The sequence below is a fragment of the Sylvia atricapilla genome, chromosome 11 (genome assembly GCF_009819655.1).
Source record: "Sylvia atricapilla isolate bSylAtr1 chromosome 11, bSylAtr1.pri, whole genome shotgun sequence".
NCBI classification, from domain to species: Eukaryota; Metazoa; Chordata; class Aves; order Passeriformes; family Sylviidae; genus Sylvia; species Sylvia atricapilla.
This window is the reverse complement of record NC_089150.1, coordinates 6,932,666-6,946,545: the sequence shown is the minus strand read 5'-3', so window position 1 is coordinate 6,946,545 and position 13,880 is coordinate 6,932,666. Positions and strand designations below refer to the sequence as shown.

General features: G+C 47.1%; 1 protein-coding gene across 4 annotated transcripts in view; it reads right to left on the bottom strand.

Annotated features, from left to right (window-relative positions):
* Positions 1-13,211, bottom strand: part of ADAMTS9 (ADAM metallopeptidase with thrombospondin type 1 motif 9) — a 79,702-nt gene extending 66,491 nt beyond the window's left edge. For all 4 annotated transcript variants that reach the window (XM_066327253.1, XM_066327254.1, XM_066327255.1 and 1 more), the window contains exons 1-3: positions 12,918-13,211; positions 12,422-12,810; positions 11,110-11,272 (exon numbers count right to left, since the gene is read on the bottom strand). In XM_066327253.1, the coding sequence (XP_066183350.1) occupies positions 11,110-11,272; positions 12,422-12,810; positions 12,918-13,011 (646 nt within the window). In that variant the 5' untranslated portion in view covers positions 13,012-13,211. The remainder of the gene's footprint in view (positions 1-11,109; positions 11,273-12,421; positions 12,811-12,917) is intronic.
* Positions 13,212-13,880: the final 669 nt, after the last annotated feature.

Below are 13,880 nucleotides of genomic sequence, written 5' to 3'. Positions count from 1 at the left end.
TAATACAGCAGAGAGTCTGCAGTTATTTGAGTAAGAATTCGAGAAAGCCAATGGCATTTGTGGTTATAATTGGATTGCCCTAGTTCCTCTGCTCTAATCAATGCCCTTGTGTTGGCAAGGTTGTGCTCTCATGCTGGCACCGCTTCGTGGGCAACCATGACATTATCCCAACTCATTCAGTGCCAATCAGCTTGGGGAGCCAGCTATGCACATAAATAACTTAAAGGTGAGGAGAGGACCAGACTGAGGAGAAAGTGCTAACCCCAGCCCTTCAGCCAGCTCCTCTCCTCTCTACGCCCTCAGCCTGCCACTCAAATTTCCCGTTTAAATAACTAACTTCCAAAATGAGCAGGTGCCTAAGGAAAAAATGTGTTAAGGATGGGAGATGCTCAACAAGGCTCGAGTGAGGCTGAAGACAAGGCTGCAAAGCAAAGACAGAGCTCTGTAGGGCCCCAGGTGAGACCATGAGGCTCAGCTGCTTTCTCCTCCAACCATCCAGGCAGAGGGAAGTTAGATGCCAAAAAAAGAGGGAATTGCAAAGACACCTGTCCTTGAAGACACCTATCACACAGAAGGTGCATAAAAGAAATTAATTGATATTCACTGGGGTTGCACTGAAATCCTGCAGCTGGTGTCACATGCTAAAAATCCCCCACAAACCCAGAGAGTACCCCATGAAATTCCACATCTTGTTCTGAGCCCTGACCTGCCCCTGATCATGCAGAGGAATCAGAGTCCAACACAGCCAGGTATACCCAGCACACAGGAAAAAACCTTTTGGTGCAGAGATCTGGTACAGAATCACAGAATCATTTAGATTGGAAAAGATATTTAAGATCATCAAGTCCAATCATTAACCTAATGCTGCCAAAGTGAAGGTACAGTATCAGTGTTCTGTCCCCATCTAGCACAAAAATGAAGTCAGACACATAATCACTTCCAAAACAACTGAATTATTTCCACTCACAAAGTCACTCCAAGACTTGCAGTGTCCTATTTGGACAGGTCACGTATTGGGTGACCTGTGTTTGTCAGACTGGTTACTGGAAAACCAGGCACCAGTGATGGGGATGCACTGCATGAAAAGCCACTCCCGGACTTTGCTAGTAGTGAACTGTTATCTTCACCCATCTTTCTTGCATGTAGATAGTGTGCACTCACCTGTAAAAAATTAAATGCTAATGGCTGTGCACTGCTCTCAACTCATCTGTAAAACCCTGCCCACATTAATAGGAGCTGCATACAGGCACTGCCAGGAACTCTGTGTGCCTGATTCTGTTGATATCCTGCTCCATTACAACGGCCACAACAGCAGTGCTCTCACTGAATGGTGCAGAAGGGAAAAATCTCTCACATTACACAAAACTGTGATTTTGCAGCACCAGCTTCCTACTGCCACACATAACACCAGAAAAGGGTGTGATATTTCCCCACCTTATTTTCCTTTTTTTTTTTTTCCTTTTTTTTTTTTCTATTGTGTTAACACAGTAATAGAAATCTGAAAGAAAAATGGTTTGCTTGGCAAGCCCTCAATCTTTGCAATGACCTGAAACAGATCTACTTACACACGATAGTAACTGGATGGGTTTAAGAAACAAAACTTTTTTTTTTTTTTTTTAACTTTGTAGAAGACAGAACTCCAGTGAGTAGACAAACCCTTTGAAACCATGCAAACTACAGTTCAATAATTCAAGCATCACGCGAGCCCATGCACTGATTCAACAGATCATATTAATTTGAGAGGTAGGTAAAGGCAAGAATAATGTCCATTTTACTGCATACTTTACTAAGACAATCGATGCTATTTTCACTGTCTTTATACAGATCTGGTAGTTTATTTTAATTTTTTATGTTTGGTTTCTTCTTTGTAATGTGGGATGTACAAAGGAGACCCAATCCTTTGAAAGGATATAATTTCCTGATGGCATCTTCCCACTAATGCAATTTATTTTTGCTTGGGCAAGAAGCCTCAGCCCAGAACCCATTCAGCTGATTTATGGTTGCTTCCTGCTGGTTAATGTACTTTGGATCTATCACAAGAAAGAGGGCAGGGAAGACTCAGGCCCTATGTGAGTATTTTGCCTGCATGAAAGGGTGACAGGGCAGAGTCAGGATCTGTTTTTGACATAGTGGTTATTGTTATACTAAACCCAAATACTACAAGGTGGAATGCTCCCTTATCCCAACAGTCCTAATCCTTTCCATTTCTACATTAACCAGTCCTTGGAATAGAAAGCAATTTGCACAATTAAGTAAGACGTAACAATTCAAGCAATTCCAGCTCAGCTCCAAGTTCATAAGGGCTGCACATAGCAGTGAACAAAAAAAATAAAACACAGAGAAAGAGAGAGCAAGAGAAGGGGGAAAGAAATTCTTGAGCTAAAAACATCTCCCTGCTAGAAAAAAAGTGCGATCCTTTCAAACCAACTTATTATCATAACTTTTCTGAATGTGTGACCTAGGATTTTTAATAAAGTTTGCCACTCAGTGGTTGGCCCACATCACTTCTAGCCCTGCTCTGATCTAGTTGCACAGATAACAAAACTATCATTTGGAAGTTAATTATTTATTGCACACCTCCGTAAAACAGACCACAATTCAGCTGAGCTCCCCTCAGGCAGTCAGGTATGTGACCTGTCTCACTCAACTCCACAAGAGCAAACCCTAGAAAAAAGCTCCAGTACAAGCTCCAGCTGTCTGGCTGGATTTGCTGCTCTAGCTGGTACAACAGCAGCCACCCAAGGGACTGCCATCATCTGGGAAACAGAGGACAGAGGTAAATGGAATTGCCATTCAGACTGGCTGAAATCAAACCACAATTTTAGGCTCTTCTTGCCAAGAAACAGATTGGAAATTGGCTCCTCTTTAGGACACAAACAGGTCCTAAGCTGGACCAAAGAATTTTTCTAGCCCTAGGTCTGTATTACTTCTACATCAAGATGTTTTGTATCTCTATATTTCTATACATCTACAAACATATCTCAGATGGATTTGCATAAGGCCAAATTTTCACCTCTGTTATATGTGAGGTGCTGTTGTGGTCACCATAACCCAGAGCTGAACACACCTTTTCTGCCAGCAGGGAAGGTGTGTGCTTCACACCCTCCTCAGTCAAGAACCAGGGATGGAAACATAATGGGGGACCAGCCATTGCCTTGTCCTGTACCACCCTGAGATGATCAGTCCTATGAGCAGGACTAATCCTGCCTTCCCTCTGGATAGCTCCTTGAGTGTGCAACCAGAGCTGCTGCTATAGCTGGGAAGGGAAAAGAGGTTTTATTAATAGAAGTGAGATCTATTAGCTACATTGGAAGGGAAATGAAGGATCTGGGCCAGCTGGGATCCAAAGAGAAAAATATTCCACACTAAGAATGGAAATGAAAGTTTGCTTGATTTTCCAAACCTGCAAATGAGAAAGTGTTGTACTGCAAATTAATCGTAGCCCACTCAACTGACATCAGCTGGGGTTTCAACCTTCAGCAGCAAGAGCTGGACAAAATTGCACAGATCAAACTTTCATGGTTGGAACTACTGAAAATGCAGTAAAATATCAGCACTATCAAAAATGCCACTCTTAGAGCAATAAAAAGGAAGGAAGCTTTGATTTGCTCAGGTTGTTCACACTTCCCTTTGAATTAAGAAACTATCCTGGGCTCAGGATAGTTCCCTCCCAAACTGTTACAGGAAAATCAAAATCTTGGGCTTCTACAAAGAACTTTTCTTTGCTACTGGGAAAAATACTTGCATGGATGGATTATAAGCCCTCAGGACCAAGGCACATCTGCTTGTTAAATTTCTCACCTTCCTCTGCTTTGAACTTTGCAAACACACTTTACTAAAGTGGTTTTCTAAATGTCCAGCTGGAGCAATGCTCAGATCCACAGACAGGTCCATGTCCAGGAGCTCCTGCTGCTGAAGTCAGTCCCACATGTCAAGCCCAGAGCCTGAAATTTGTGTTCACAATATGTGAAAACATTAAGGCCAGAAAGCAAGGCTATAAAGCCGTGAGCAGTTCAGACTGGCACAAAACATCACTAATGCAAAAACCAACAGTTCCACCTCAACTCACTCACTGCATCCTTTGTCTGTGACTACAGAGACCTGGAGGTGCCAAAGCTCAAGGTGATGCTGAACCCTGATTTCTGTCAGGGTGAGCCTGGCTTTCTTCTCACTGTTTGAACCAGAATGCTGAGGACCATGGACTTGCAGTGAGCAGCAATCAACTTCCCTCAGTAATAAAACATTCTCTGGTTTATACCATGCTAACACTAAAGACCACACATATTCTAGATGTTTTCTTTCCTGGTGATGAATATCAGAATGCATTCCAGCCTAAAAGATTATTTTTCTGCCTAAGGCCAAAAGTTGTAAGCGAAAGCTATCAATTTTGCACAGTAGACAGAAAGTAGATTAATGAACAAAACAATAAATTGCCTCTAAGAAAGAAGATACTAACACATGAGTTTAACATGTGGCAGAAAATGATTCAAGATCATCTTACAAAACTCCCACATGTGCTCTTCAGGCAACTTCCAATGCACAACAGTCACAAGTACACCAATCTGTGTTCCATACTTATGTCTAGTGACACCTATGAGGTACCATATCAACAAGAACAACACTGAGGCCACCACAACTTTGTACTGACAGTCAGTAAAAGATAAGACAAAATATTCCATTAGAAAAAAAAAATTGTCCAGCAATTTGCCACAAGGATGTTGATAATGACATTACAGGCACATGGTAGTCACAGAATAGTCAGCCTGGTTATTTTCAGTAGTATATGCCATGGGGAGCAGACAGAAAGCACCAAAGTGATCCCCCCTGCTTCTCCCACCAGTCCTCCTTCAGTGGATGTCCACACAGATGAGGTAACAACACAACCATTTTAATTCCAGGAGAATATTTTAACTCTGTCCACTTACCATGTTTAAATTGCAGAACAATAACTAATCAACTATAATTTGTTTAGTCATAGCCTTAAGTTTTACACTCTATGGTGCCAGGTGGATGCTTGATACATTTTCAACACTAAGAATAACAACAAAATGCATGCACCTTACTTATAACTCACACTGAGAAATCTTAAACCAAATCTAATTATGGGATCTCTATCATTGACTGTGATCAACGTTTAATATTACCTTATTTCACTTGCCAACATCACAAGATACCTCAAACATTACAAACTGATCCCTTCCCCAGCTCAGCATGGTAAAACCTTTATGCTTGACCTCCCAGGCCCATCTGACCAAAAACCAGTTGGCTCTTACTATGCTGTTACCTCAACAGGGAGGCAGAAATAGAATTAATTACATTAGCATATGGGCGTTGTGATGTAATTCTCTTCTGTATTCTGGGAGGGAAGGAAATCTGAATTAATTACTATCTGACTAAAAATTACAATCCACTTCTTTAAGATAAGGAACTTTTCTGAGAAGAACAAAATCAGTGTTTTACCCTGAGGCCAAAAGCAAAGCTGACAGCTTAAACAGACTCTTGAAAGAGCTCAAGGATTGCTCAACCTGGAAGTAAAGGCTTAAGAAAACCTCCCTGCAGATCTCCTACAACCCTGAGTTTACGTGACACTCAGCAGTACAGAATTTGCCTGAAGACCTGCCTGGAAACCAGACACCTAGAATGCAAAATTCTGCTGGATGAATGAGTTGAAAACAAAAAAATCCAAAAACCAAAAACCAACAACAACAACAAAAAGAAGAGACACAGCTAGAAGCAAGACAGAGTCCAAAAGAAACAGCAAAAATACTAAAGGGCTCTAGACCAAAAATCCAAGTGCAAAGGATCTGGGATTTCACCACAGGTCGCTTGCAAGACTACAAACACAGTCCTGTGGAAAAAGAATTCAAAGTTTCTGCCTCAAAACTGCTATAAAGTAAGAACATAACACATACAAAGGGTCTGTAGAAGGAGCAGGAAATTTTCTATCACTGGCCCCATTCCACTTCATTGCCAATTGTAACACTACCGACACACCTTGAATCACAGCTCCAGCAGGAACAAAAGCTCACCCCTTCTCTGCATCAATGAAAGACCACACTACAAAGTCAGGCTTTAGCCACGGTACCAGATCCCCAACACATCCTTCCCCCGGGTCTCCTCCCTGCTCGTGGTACTGACAACACACTAACAAATCCCTATTCTGGGAACCCCTACCTGACCACCCCTTCCAAGCACATGGGAACACAGTGACAGGACCCTCTCCTGCTTGTGCCACGGGTTCACCAGTGACTTCCCATGCAGCTGGCTGGCATTAGGAGAGCAGGCTGGTGCTAACTATCATGCAGAAACAAGATCACAGTCATTGAACTGGCAGCACCAGGCATCTGCTTGCTCAAGACACACAAGAGCAGCACTCCTCTCCTCTGGTAGTTCCCCAGTGTCATGTTCAGTGGGAAAGGTTGTTACAGTTACTATGAAAGGGTAATCTATTACAAATTACTCATCAACGCAACTGAAAAATCAGTGACATATTACTGAGCATGCCTGTGCAATGCTAACTCAGCAGCAAGACTTGGTTTATGCTGCTGGTTTCTCCTGTGCTTTTTACAGGACCCTTCTCAGCACAACTTAGACACAGACCTTCTCTCCTCCTCACCTGGACCACAGGGGCATCCCTTTGTGGAGCAGCTGTGCCTCTCCACACATATACTCTCCAGTAGTCAAACTGCTGTAACACTCAATGAAATATCAGCAAATCTGAGACGTTTTGCATCCATTCCTGGCAGGTACTGGGATGTGCTAAGTCTGCAAGTTGTGTCCCACAGCCATCTGTGCCGGTGATATTTAGTGGATTTTGGAAAGCAGCTTCCCCACCTCTGCCAGCAGTGGGTGGGGGCACAGTCAGCATGTTGCAGGTAAGACCTGCTCTGTCCTGCACTCATCTGAGCCTGCTTCCAAAACTTCACCACCTCAGCACAAACTGCTGGAAGGCCTCTTTGCTGGCTACAGCCCCTTGGCTCCCCTCCAGAAACAGGAACAGCTCTAATCATCTTCCTACTAGTTTGGCACCATCAGAGTGTTATTGCTGCTTCTGCATGAAGAGTTTTGCCCGTGGTGGATATTCCTGCTTTAAATGCCCTCATTAAGGAGTGAGGACTTTGTGCAAGATCCTCACATGCAGCCCCAGAGCACAGGTCCAATGCCAGCCTCAGAATGGGCACAGCTGACCAGCAGTGAGGGAGCAGCTCACACTTACTATACACTCAGTTGTTGCTTTATTCATCTCAGTCCCAGACAGGTCTTGACTATAAAAGAATTATGAGAAATGAGGCAAGAACAGAGATGCAATTACCTAATGAAGCTGGGAATGGGAATTGGAAGCGCAGATCAGCCAAATGAAGACAGTGGGTACAGAGAAGGAGTTGCCTCAAAAAGTTTAGTCAGGAGTTCTGCATCAGGCTCACAGTAAAAGCTGCATAGAATTTGCTAAGTTTGCAGTAAGAGCTGGGCAGGCAACAGAAGTGGGGCAATGAAAGGGCACAATACTTGCAATTATACTCACTCACAGAGGGGAATTGTGGTTCAGTGCAACCAGGCAGGTGGAGGCCACTTCTGTCTCAGAACAAGGGGTAGCCAATAGGCAGAATGATTGTGAAGGTTCAGTAAAAGGCTAAAGCTATCACAGACCCCAACAAGACTGAAAGAGAAGAGCTCCAGAGAACTCAACAACCAAAATATACATACAAATATGTATATACACACATCAGTGACAAAATACATGGGAAATATGATAGAAAGGAGAAGCATCAGAAATGGACATAAGACCCAAAGCAATAAGTGGTTTATTTGATGACCAAAGGCAGTGTCCTATTGGCATCTGGAGCTGGACACCTCTCTGCAAGACCAAACCTTGAAGGTTTCACATAGAAAGGGCTCATGGGTCTGCTCCTGGCAGAAGGTCCCACTGGATGGGGGCTTGGGGAGGTGCTGCTGGCCTCACAAAGGTGGCTGCACACAGATGCAGGATGCAGCTCCACGCCTTTATCACTGCAGTCAGGTTGCTCCTCTGTGGGGCGCAGGAAAGCTGTGCTCTCCAGCTTTGCAATGAGCCACTTCCTTCTTTCTTTTTTTAGGATCGCAATTTCTTTTCTCTTCCTCCTCCACCTCAAAAAAGCGGATATTTAATAATTGGGTCGGAAGAGCTTCCTATCCTGAAGCAATGGGTGGTAGTGGTGCTGCACCTATAGTGACATCATGCTGTCAGCCTGGCCAAGTCCTCATCCCGTCAGGGCTATTCAGTAAAACACAACTAATGATTCTGCCAGATTCCCGGCCAGATGACAAACTGATTCACGGCACTAACTAGAAGAAAAGAAGGAGAGGAAAATGCACCATTTCCTATGACTGAAACGACATTAACCTGTTACCCCAAGGAAAACTCTGTCCAAAGTTTTTGTTGCAGCAGCTGAGCTGTATGCCAGACGGCTGAAATGCATTGCCAGAGCTGTGTTATGAAAGTTCATCCGCAGAGCACAGCTTCCATTTGATATCCATCAGTGTTCATAGGAAAAAGATCTTTTTCCAGAACACCTGCAGAGTATCTTTTATGTCAGAAGACCTAAAACTGTTATCAGAAACTGCTAACTGAAACTTAACAAAAGTGAATACCTGGTTTTCTAAGCTGACCTCAGGACACTGAAAACTAAAAGACCAGAGAGAGGGCTGCAAATGAAAGCTTTTACTCAATCTGTTAGTCAATTCACAAGGGAAACTTTCCTGAATACCTTAAGAAGTCTAAAATTACATCATTATGGCAAGGGCACACCAGAATGTTGCTTATTAATCATTTCCAGGAAGATGATTATCAGAAAGTCATTCCTAATAGCACCACTGCCTGGCAACATGGGGTCCCTTGCTCACCTCAGGGTGGGTACCTTGGATTTCCCTCACATGAATTTCCTCTTCGAGATAATTTCCACCCCCACTAGAAGCCCACAAAGCAAATGCACTGTTTCACGTGTTCTTCTGACAAAAGACTGGATTCACACAACACCCTACAACTATGACTAACTCCCAAACTTTCATTAAACCATTCTTCTGTGGCAGGAGTGAGAGATACACCTTGTCTTAGACAGTGAGTGCTGCTAGATTTTGCACGTTCACCTCTGCTGCAAAGACACGTGAGACACCTTCTCTCACCAGGTGTAACCTCAGGTAGGATACCAAGGTTCAGCATTGCCCGAGCTGCTCTGAACTTGCTCCTTAAATGAAATAACCACGACTTGCTCACCATACACATATGGCCACAGCATCATTCCCTTTCAAAAGCTTGGACGATGACAACAAGGAGAGGTGGTCAAGAGGGAGAGATGGAGGGAAAGAGGACAGGAAGACAAATAAGACTCTTATGCCTATCTGGAACACTTAAGCTTGTGTTTGAGATGTGAGAATTCCTCTCTCCACTACACAAAGCAACTGAGAAAAGCAAGAAAACAAAGACAAGCAAGAAGCAAAGCATATTGGAACAAAGGAGGAAGAGATATACACCACATTGGTAAAATCACGGATGGAGTATTATTCTTGAGAATTACAATACAGAAGAAAAATATCCTAAATGGGAACTATTATACAATGGGGTAAAATACAGCAGTTTGTTACTGCACAGAGTCAAGTCCAAAAAGCAAAATTCAGAGCCCTCCCAGCTACCTTTGATTCAATGAGTCCTGTGATCTGCTGCTCCATTCCTCCAAGGGTTACTGATGCAATGTGCCAGATTCCATGTTTCTTTCCAACTGTTCTGAGTCTCCTGCATCTGATCTCAAAGAAGGGAGCAGAAACAGCTGGAAGAGAGAAACCAGAATGGCATATTCCAGCAGCAACCCTTGGAAGAACAAACAATGACAGCCTTGTGAGATGTGCCACTGTACCCCAGCACATACATTTGCATGTGGAGGCAGATTCATGTCTTCTAGAAGAAACACATGTTGCCCTGGCTAGTCACAGGGTATCAGAGCATCTTTGGACTTAGCATGATCAGTGCAAGCTGAACAGACTGACAGCTCAACAGCACAGCCACGATTCACAGTCATGGGTGCCAAACAAGTAATGTGTGCTAAGCGCAGCCTAATTTGGGCACCATACTTCTCCTCCAGCAGTACCATTACTTCCTGAGTAACTCCATCTACTTTGCAGCATATGAGCAGCTTGCAGCCCACAAGGAAACCCAGTCAAGGTCTACTCTGTCTAGGCTTTAAAGTTCCTGTAGATCTAGCTACAGGCCAAAGGAGGAGGGCAAAACAGCAGGTGAAACAGGAGACTGAAGGAATAAGCTTCTTCAGAGAAAATTTAGGTATTTTCTGCCAAAGAGGAGGATTAGTTGTGAACATCAGGAAGTCAAGGAAGCAGAGAGCAGCAGGAGGCCACTGCAGATAATGGGACAGTAGGAGCAAGGCTATTGCTCATCAAGGCACATGAAGGGGGGAGAGAAAAAGGCTTGGGCTCTTTCATATGTGCAAGGACTAGAAAGAGGGAGTGAGGAGGTCAGGGAGATGGTGCTGGTGGAGGAAGGGCCATGAGAAAAAAAAAAAAAAACAACCTTTGAAAATGAACCATGGAAAGTGATTACAAAGGGAAGAACTGTCAGGGTTGGTGTTAGGACCTCCTCATTTCCACTAAAAAGAAGTAAGACGTGGCAACTCACAGTCAGATTTGGGGAGGGAAGACCAGGAGCACAGCAAGACCAAGACAGAAGGATGTCATTTGAAGGACAGAGTATCAGAGAGTATATAAGATCAGGATGGTTGGGAATTACATGTAGGAGAGAGCAGAAAACAGATTCAAGGGCTCACAGAATACTTAAGGCAAGACAGACCAAAATCTCGATTGCCAGCTTTTTATCAGGAATCAAAAGGAAACGGCAACATTTTTCTGACCGCAACTTCCTTATAAACAGTTCCTAGAAAGCACAAGTGCACCACATCTCTCCAGGACAGAGTTACCACCACAAGCCCAGTCCTAGCACTCACAGCATCATTTCTAGAGGGGCGCCTCAACTGTACATCCCTCCTTTCCCACACAGACCTACTGCCTTTTAACTGCAAATAACACTTCCAAGTATCAAGTCATCCAAGGCAGTAACAAAATGAGTACCTGGAGTATTGCAAGTCTGCCTGTCCTCTGAAGAGTTGGTTGGAGGTGTCCGGTGTCGGTAGACAAGATGTGGTTTATTGTGCTCTTCTTCATACTCCTGTTCCTCAAGTGATAGGAGTGGCTCTACAAAATAGTCCCCATCATCAGACTTGAATGTGCCTAGCTGAGAGGGACCAGAGAGAGGAACAGGTCAGCTTTGCGCGATGACAAGCCACCTAGCAGCACCACCCCAACCAAGCATCAGTTCATGAGGGAGGTGTGCCCAGTTCTGGGGTAACCCGTGTGAAGGCACTGGCTGGAGCTCCAGCTTCAGTCGCATTGCTTGCACCCACCCTGGAATGCACAGCCATCCCACGGTTGGTTACAGAGGGCTAAGCACTAACCCACAGGCAGGGAGCATGAGAGGGGGCACGTCTGCCAGACCCTGTCCTTATGCCAGTGACCTTTACCAAGCCAGTCCTGCCCAAAGGGTGATGGTGCTGCTGTGCACTGGAGGCTCCATGCAATCCCATCATGTGCTGGTTTCACACAGCGCACCTCCCGGAGACTGGCTTTTAACCCACATATAAGGACCACAAGAAGGTGTCCAGCTAGCAAAATCCCTGCTTATGAGAAGACATCAACACTCCTAGTTGCATACAACTATGAATGCAAATGTTTGGCAGGTAAATAAAAAAATACCCAGGATAAAACATTCTGCAGCCATCCCATACTGGGATCCACGGCCAGTACCCGGGAGGGAAGCCACACACACGTGCCCAAGCCCAGGTGAACACATGCACCCAGAGGAGCTCCTGGACTGGATGAAGCCAGCAGAAACCTCCGGGGACCCCCTGGGATTGGCACCCATGGGACTGAAAGACACCAGGACAGACAGAAGAGACAGCCCTTTTAGGAGCTTCGGCTAATCCCGGTGCCAACATCCCTGCGCCGAAGGGCACCTGGGTGGGTACCAGGGACCGGGACATGCCCCTGGTCCGGGGCGCTGGGTGGTTCCAGGGCTAGCGCTGGTGGTAAGCCCGCAGCCACCGGCACCCCAGGTCTGGCCATGGACCGCCCGGCCGGGTGTCGGCGGGAAGCATTTTCCCCCCAACACCAGCGGAGCAGGAGCCGGTTTTGGAGGATAGCGATTCCGAGCGCGGCGCGATAAATCCCGTGCGGGGCGGGCCGCAGCCGCCCGCCGCGCTGAGGGGAAGGGGCGGGCCGGAGGAGCCATGGGCTCCGCCCTCCCTCGTCCCGCTCCTCCCGCTTCTCCTCCTCCGCGCTTCCGCCCCTGGCGCTCAGCGGGGCGGGACCGGGGCGCGGGGCTCACCATCCCGGAGCAGAGGCTGATAACGGCGGTGAGCCGAGGCCGGGCGTTGACGTGCCCCCGGTAGAAGCAGTGCTTCACGTCGGCGTCGGCCGCCTCGGCGTAGAGGCGCCGCTGATCTGCGGCGGGCTCTCCCAGGAGGCTGACGGTGAAGAGCGGGGCGATGAAGGCCGAGTTGGCCGTCAGGTTGAAGAGGAACTGCTGCCCAAAGGCGGACAGCCTGTAGTGTGCCTTCGGGGAGGCGGCGGCGGCCGCCGTCCAGGCGTCGGGGGCAGCACTGGTGCTCCGCCGGCGCCGCCTGAAGTGGACATCGGTGGGGAAGGGCTCACCGAACTCATTCACTCGGGTAGGAGTCACGATCTCGTACTCGCTGAGCTTCTCCAGCAGCTGGGCTGCGAGGGGACAGACGCATATGCCGCTGAGTGAGGTGGCCGAGCCCCGCGGCCCCGGGGGCCGGCAGCGCAGCCCTCCCCGCGCCCCTCCCCGAGCACCCCCTTACCTTGCCTGGGGTGCAGCTTCTGCCTCCTCGCTCCCGTCCTCAAGCCGTCGATGAAGAGCGTGGTGAGTGCCAGCGCCAGCGGCGCCAGCTGCATGGTGCTGCGCGCTGTTCTCGGAGGAGCAGCCTTCCCCGCCTCCGCTTCTTCTCCTCCTTTATTCCTCCCTTTCCCTCTTTCAAAAATTTTTTTTTTCTTTCTCCTCTCCTTTCTGGTGGCCGCCCTCCCGGCCCCCGGAGCGCTGCCGCGGGAAGGCGCAGGAGCCGGGCGGCGTTAGGGGCGGGCGGGCCGGCGGCGCCGGGGGCCGCGCATGGTGCCGGGGTCGGGACCGACGGGCCGGGACGGGGGAGCCGCCCGCCCGCCCGCCTGCCTGCCTGCTCTCCCTCGCTTTCCGCCTCTCCCCCCGTCGGGCTGGTGGACGAGAGCTGCCGGGACTCAGTTTAAAAAGGGGCGTGCTCCATAGATCAAGCAGGAGAAAGCCCGCCCTCCTCCACTCCTTCCAATATGTCACTTTCTTTTCTCATTGCCGGCGAACGCCGAAGTCGTAGGTTTTGGTCAAGAAAAGCCAACGCTGGAGCTGGACTGAGTGGGCGGGGAGAGTCCGAGCCGCCGGGTCCTTCCAAAGGGCTTTAAAATCCCACAGTTGCCCGGGTAGAGCTCTGCTCTGCCAGGTCCTGCTGGGGATGGGTCACTTTGTCACTCATTGAGAGGAGAGCTGAGTTTCCTGACATAATTAACGCTTTCCGTTTTTGTTGGTTTTTTTTTCCCCAAGTCAGCTTGAAGAAGTGGACCAGCAATTGGAGAATCCCGTGTGGCACTTCTTGTCGCAGTTGTTTTATTCTGCATTTCTCAGATAAGAGCCAATCCAAGCAACTTTTGTTCAGAATTAGATTTGTGTTATACAGTTTTCAGGCACCTTGAGCAAGAAGGAAGATTATATCCTTATCTGAGTTTTTTTTTTTTGGTTT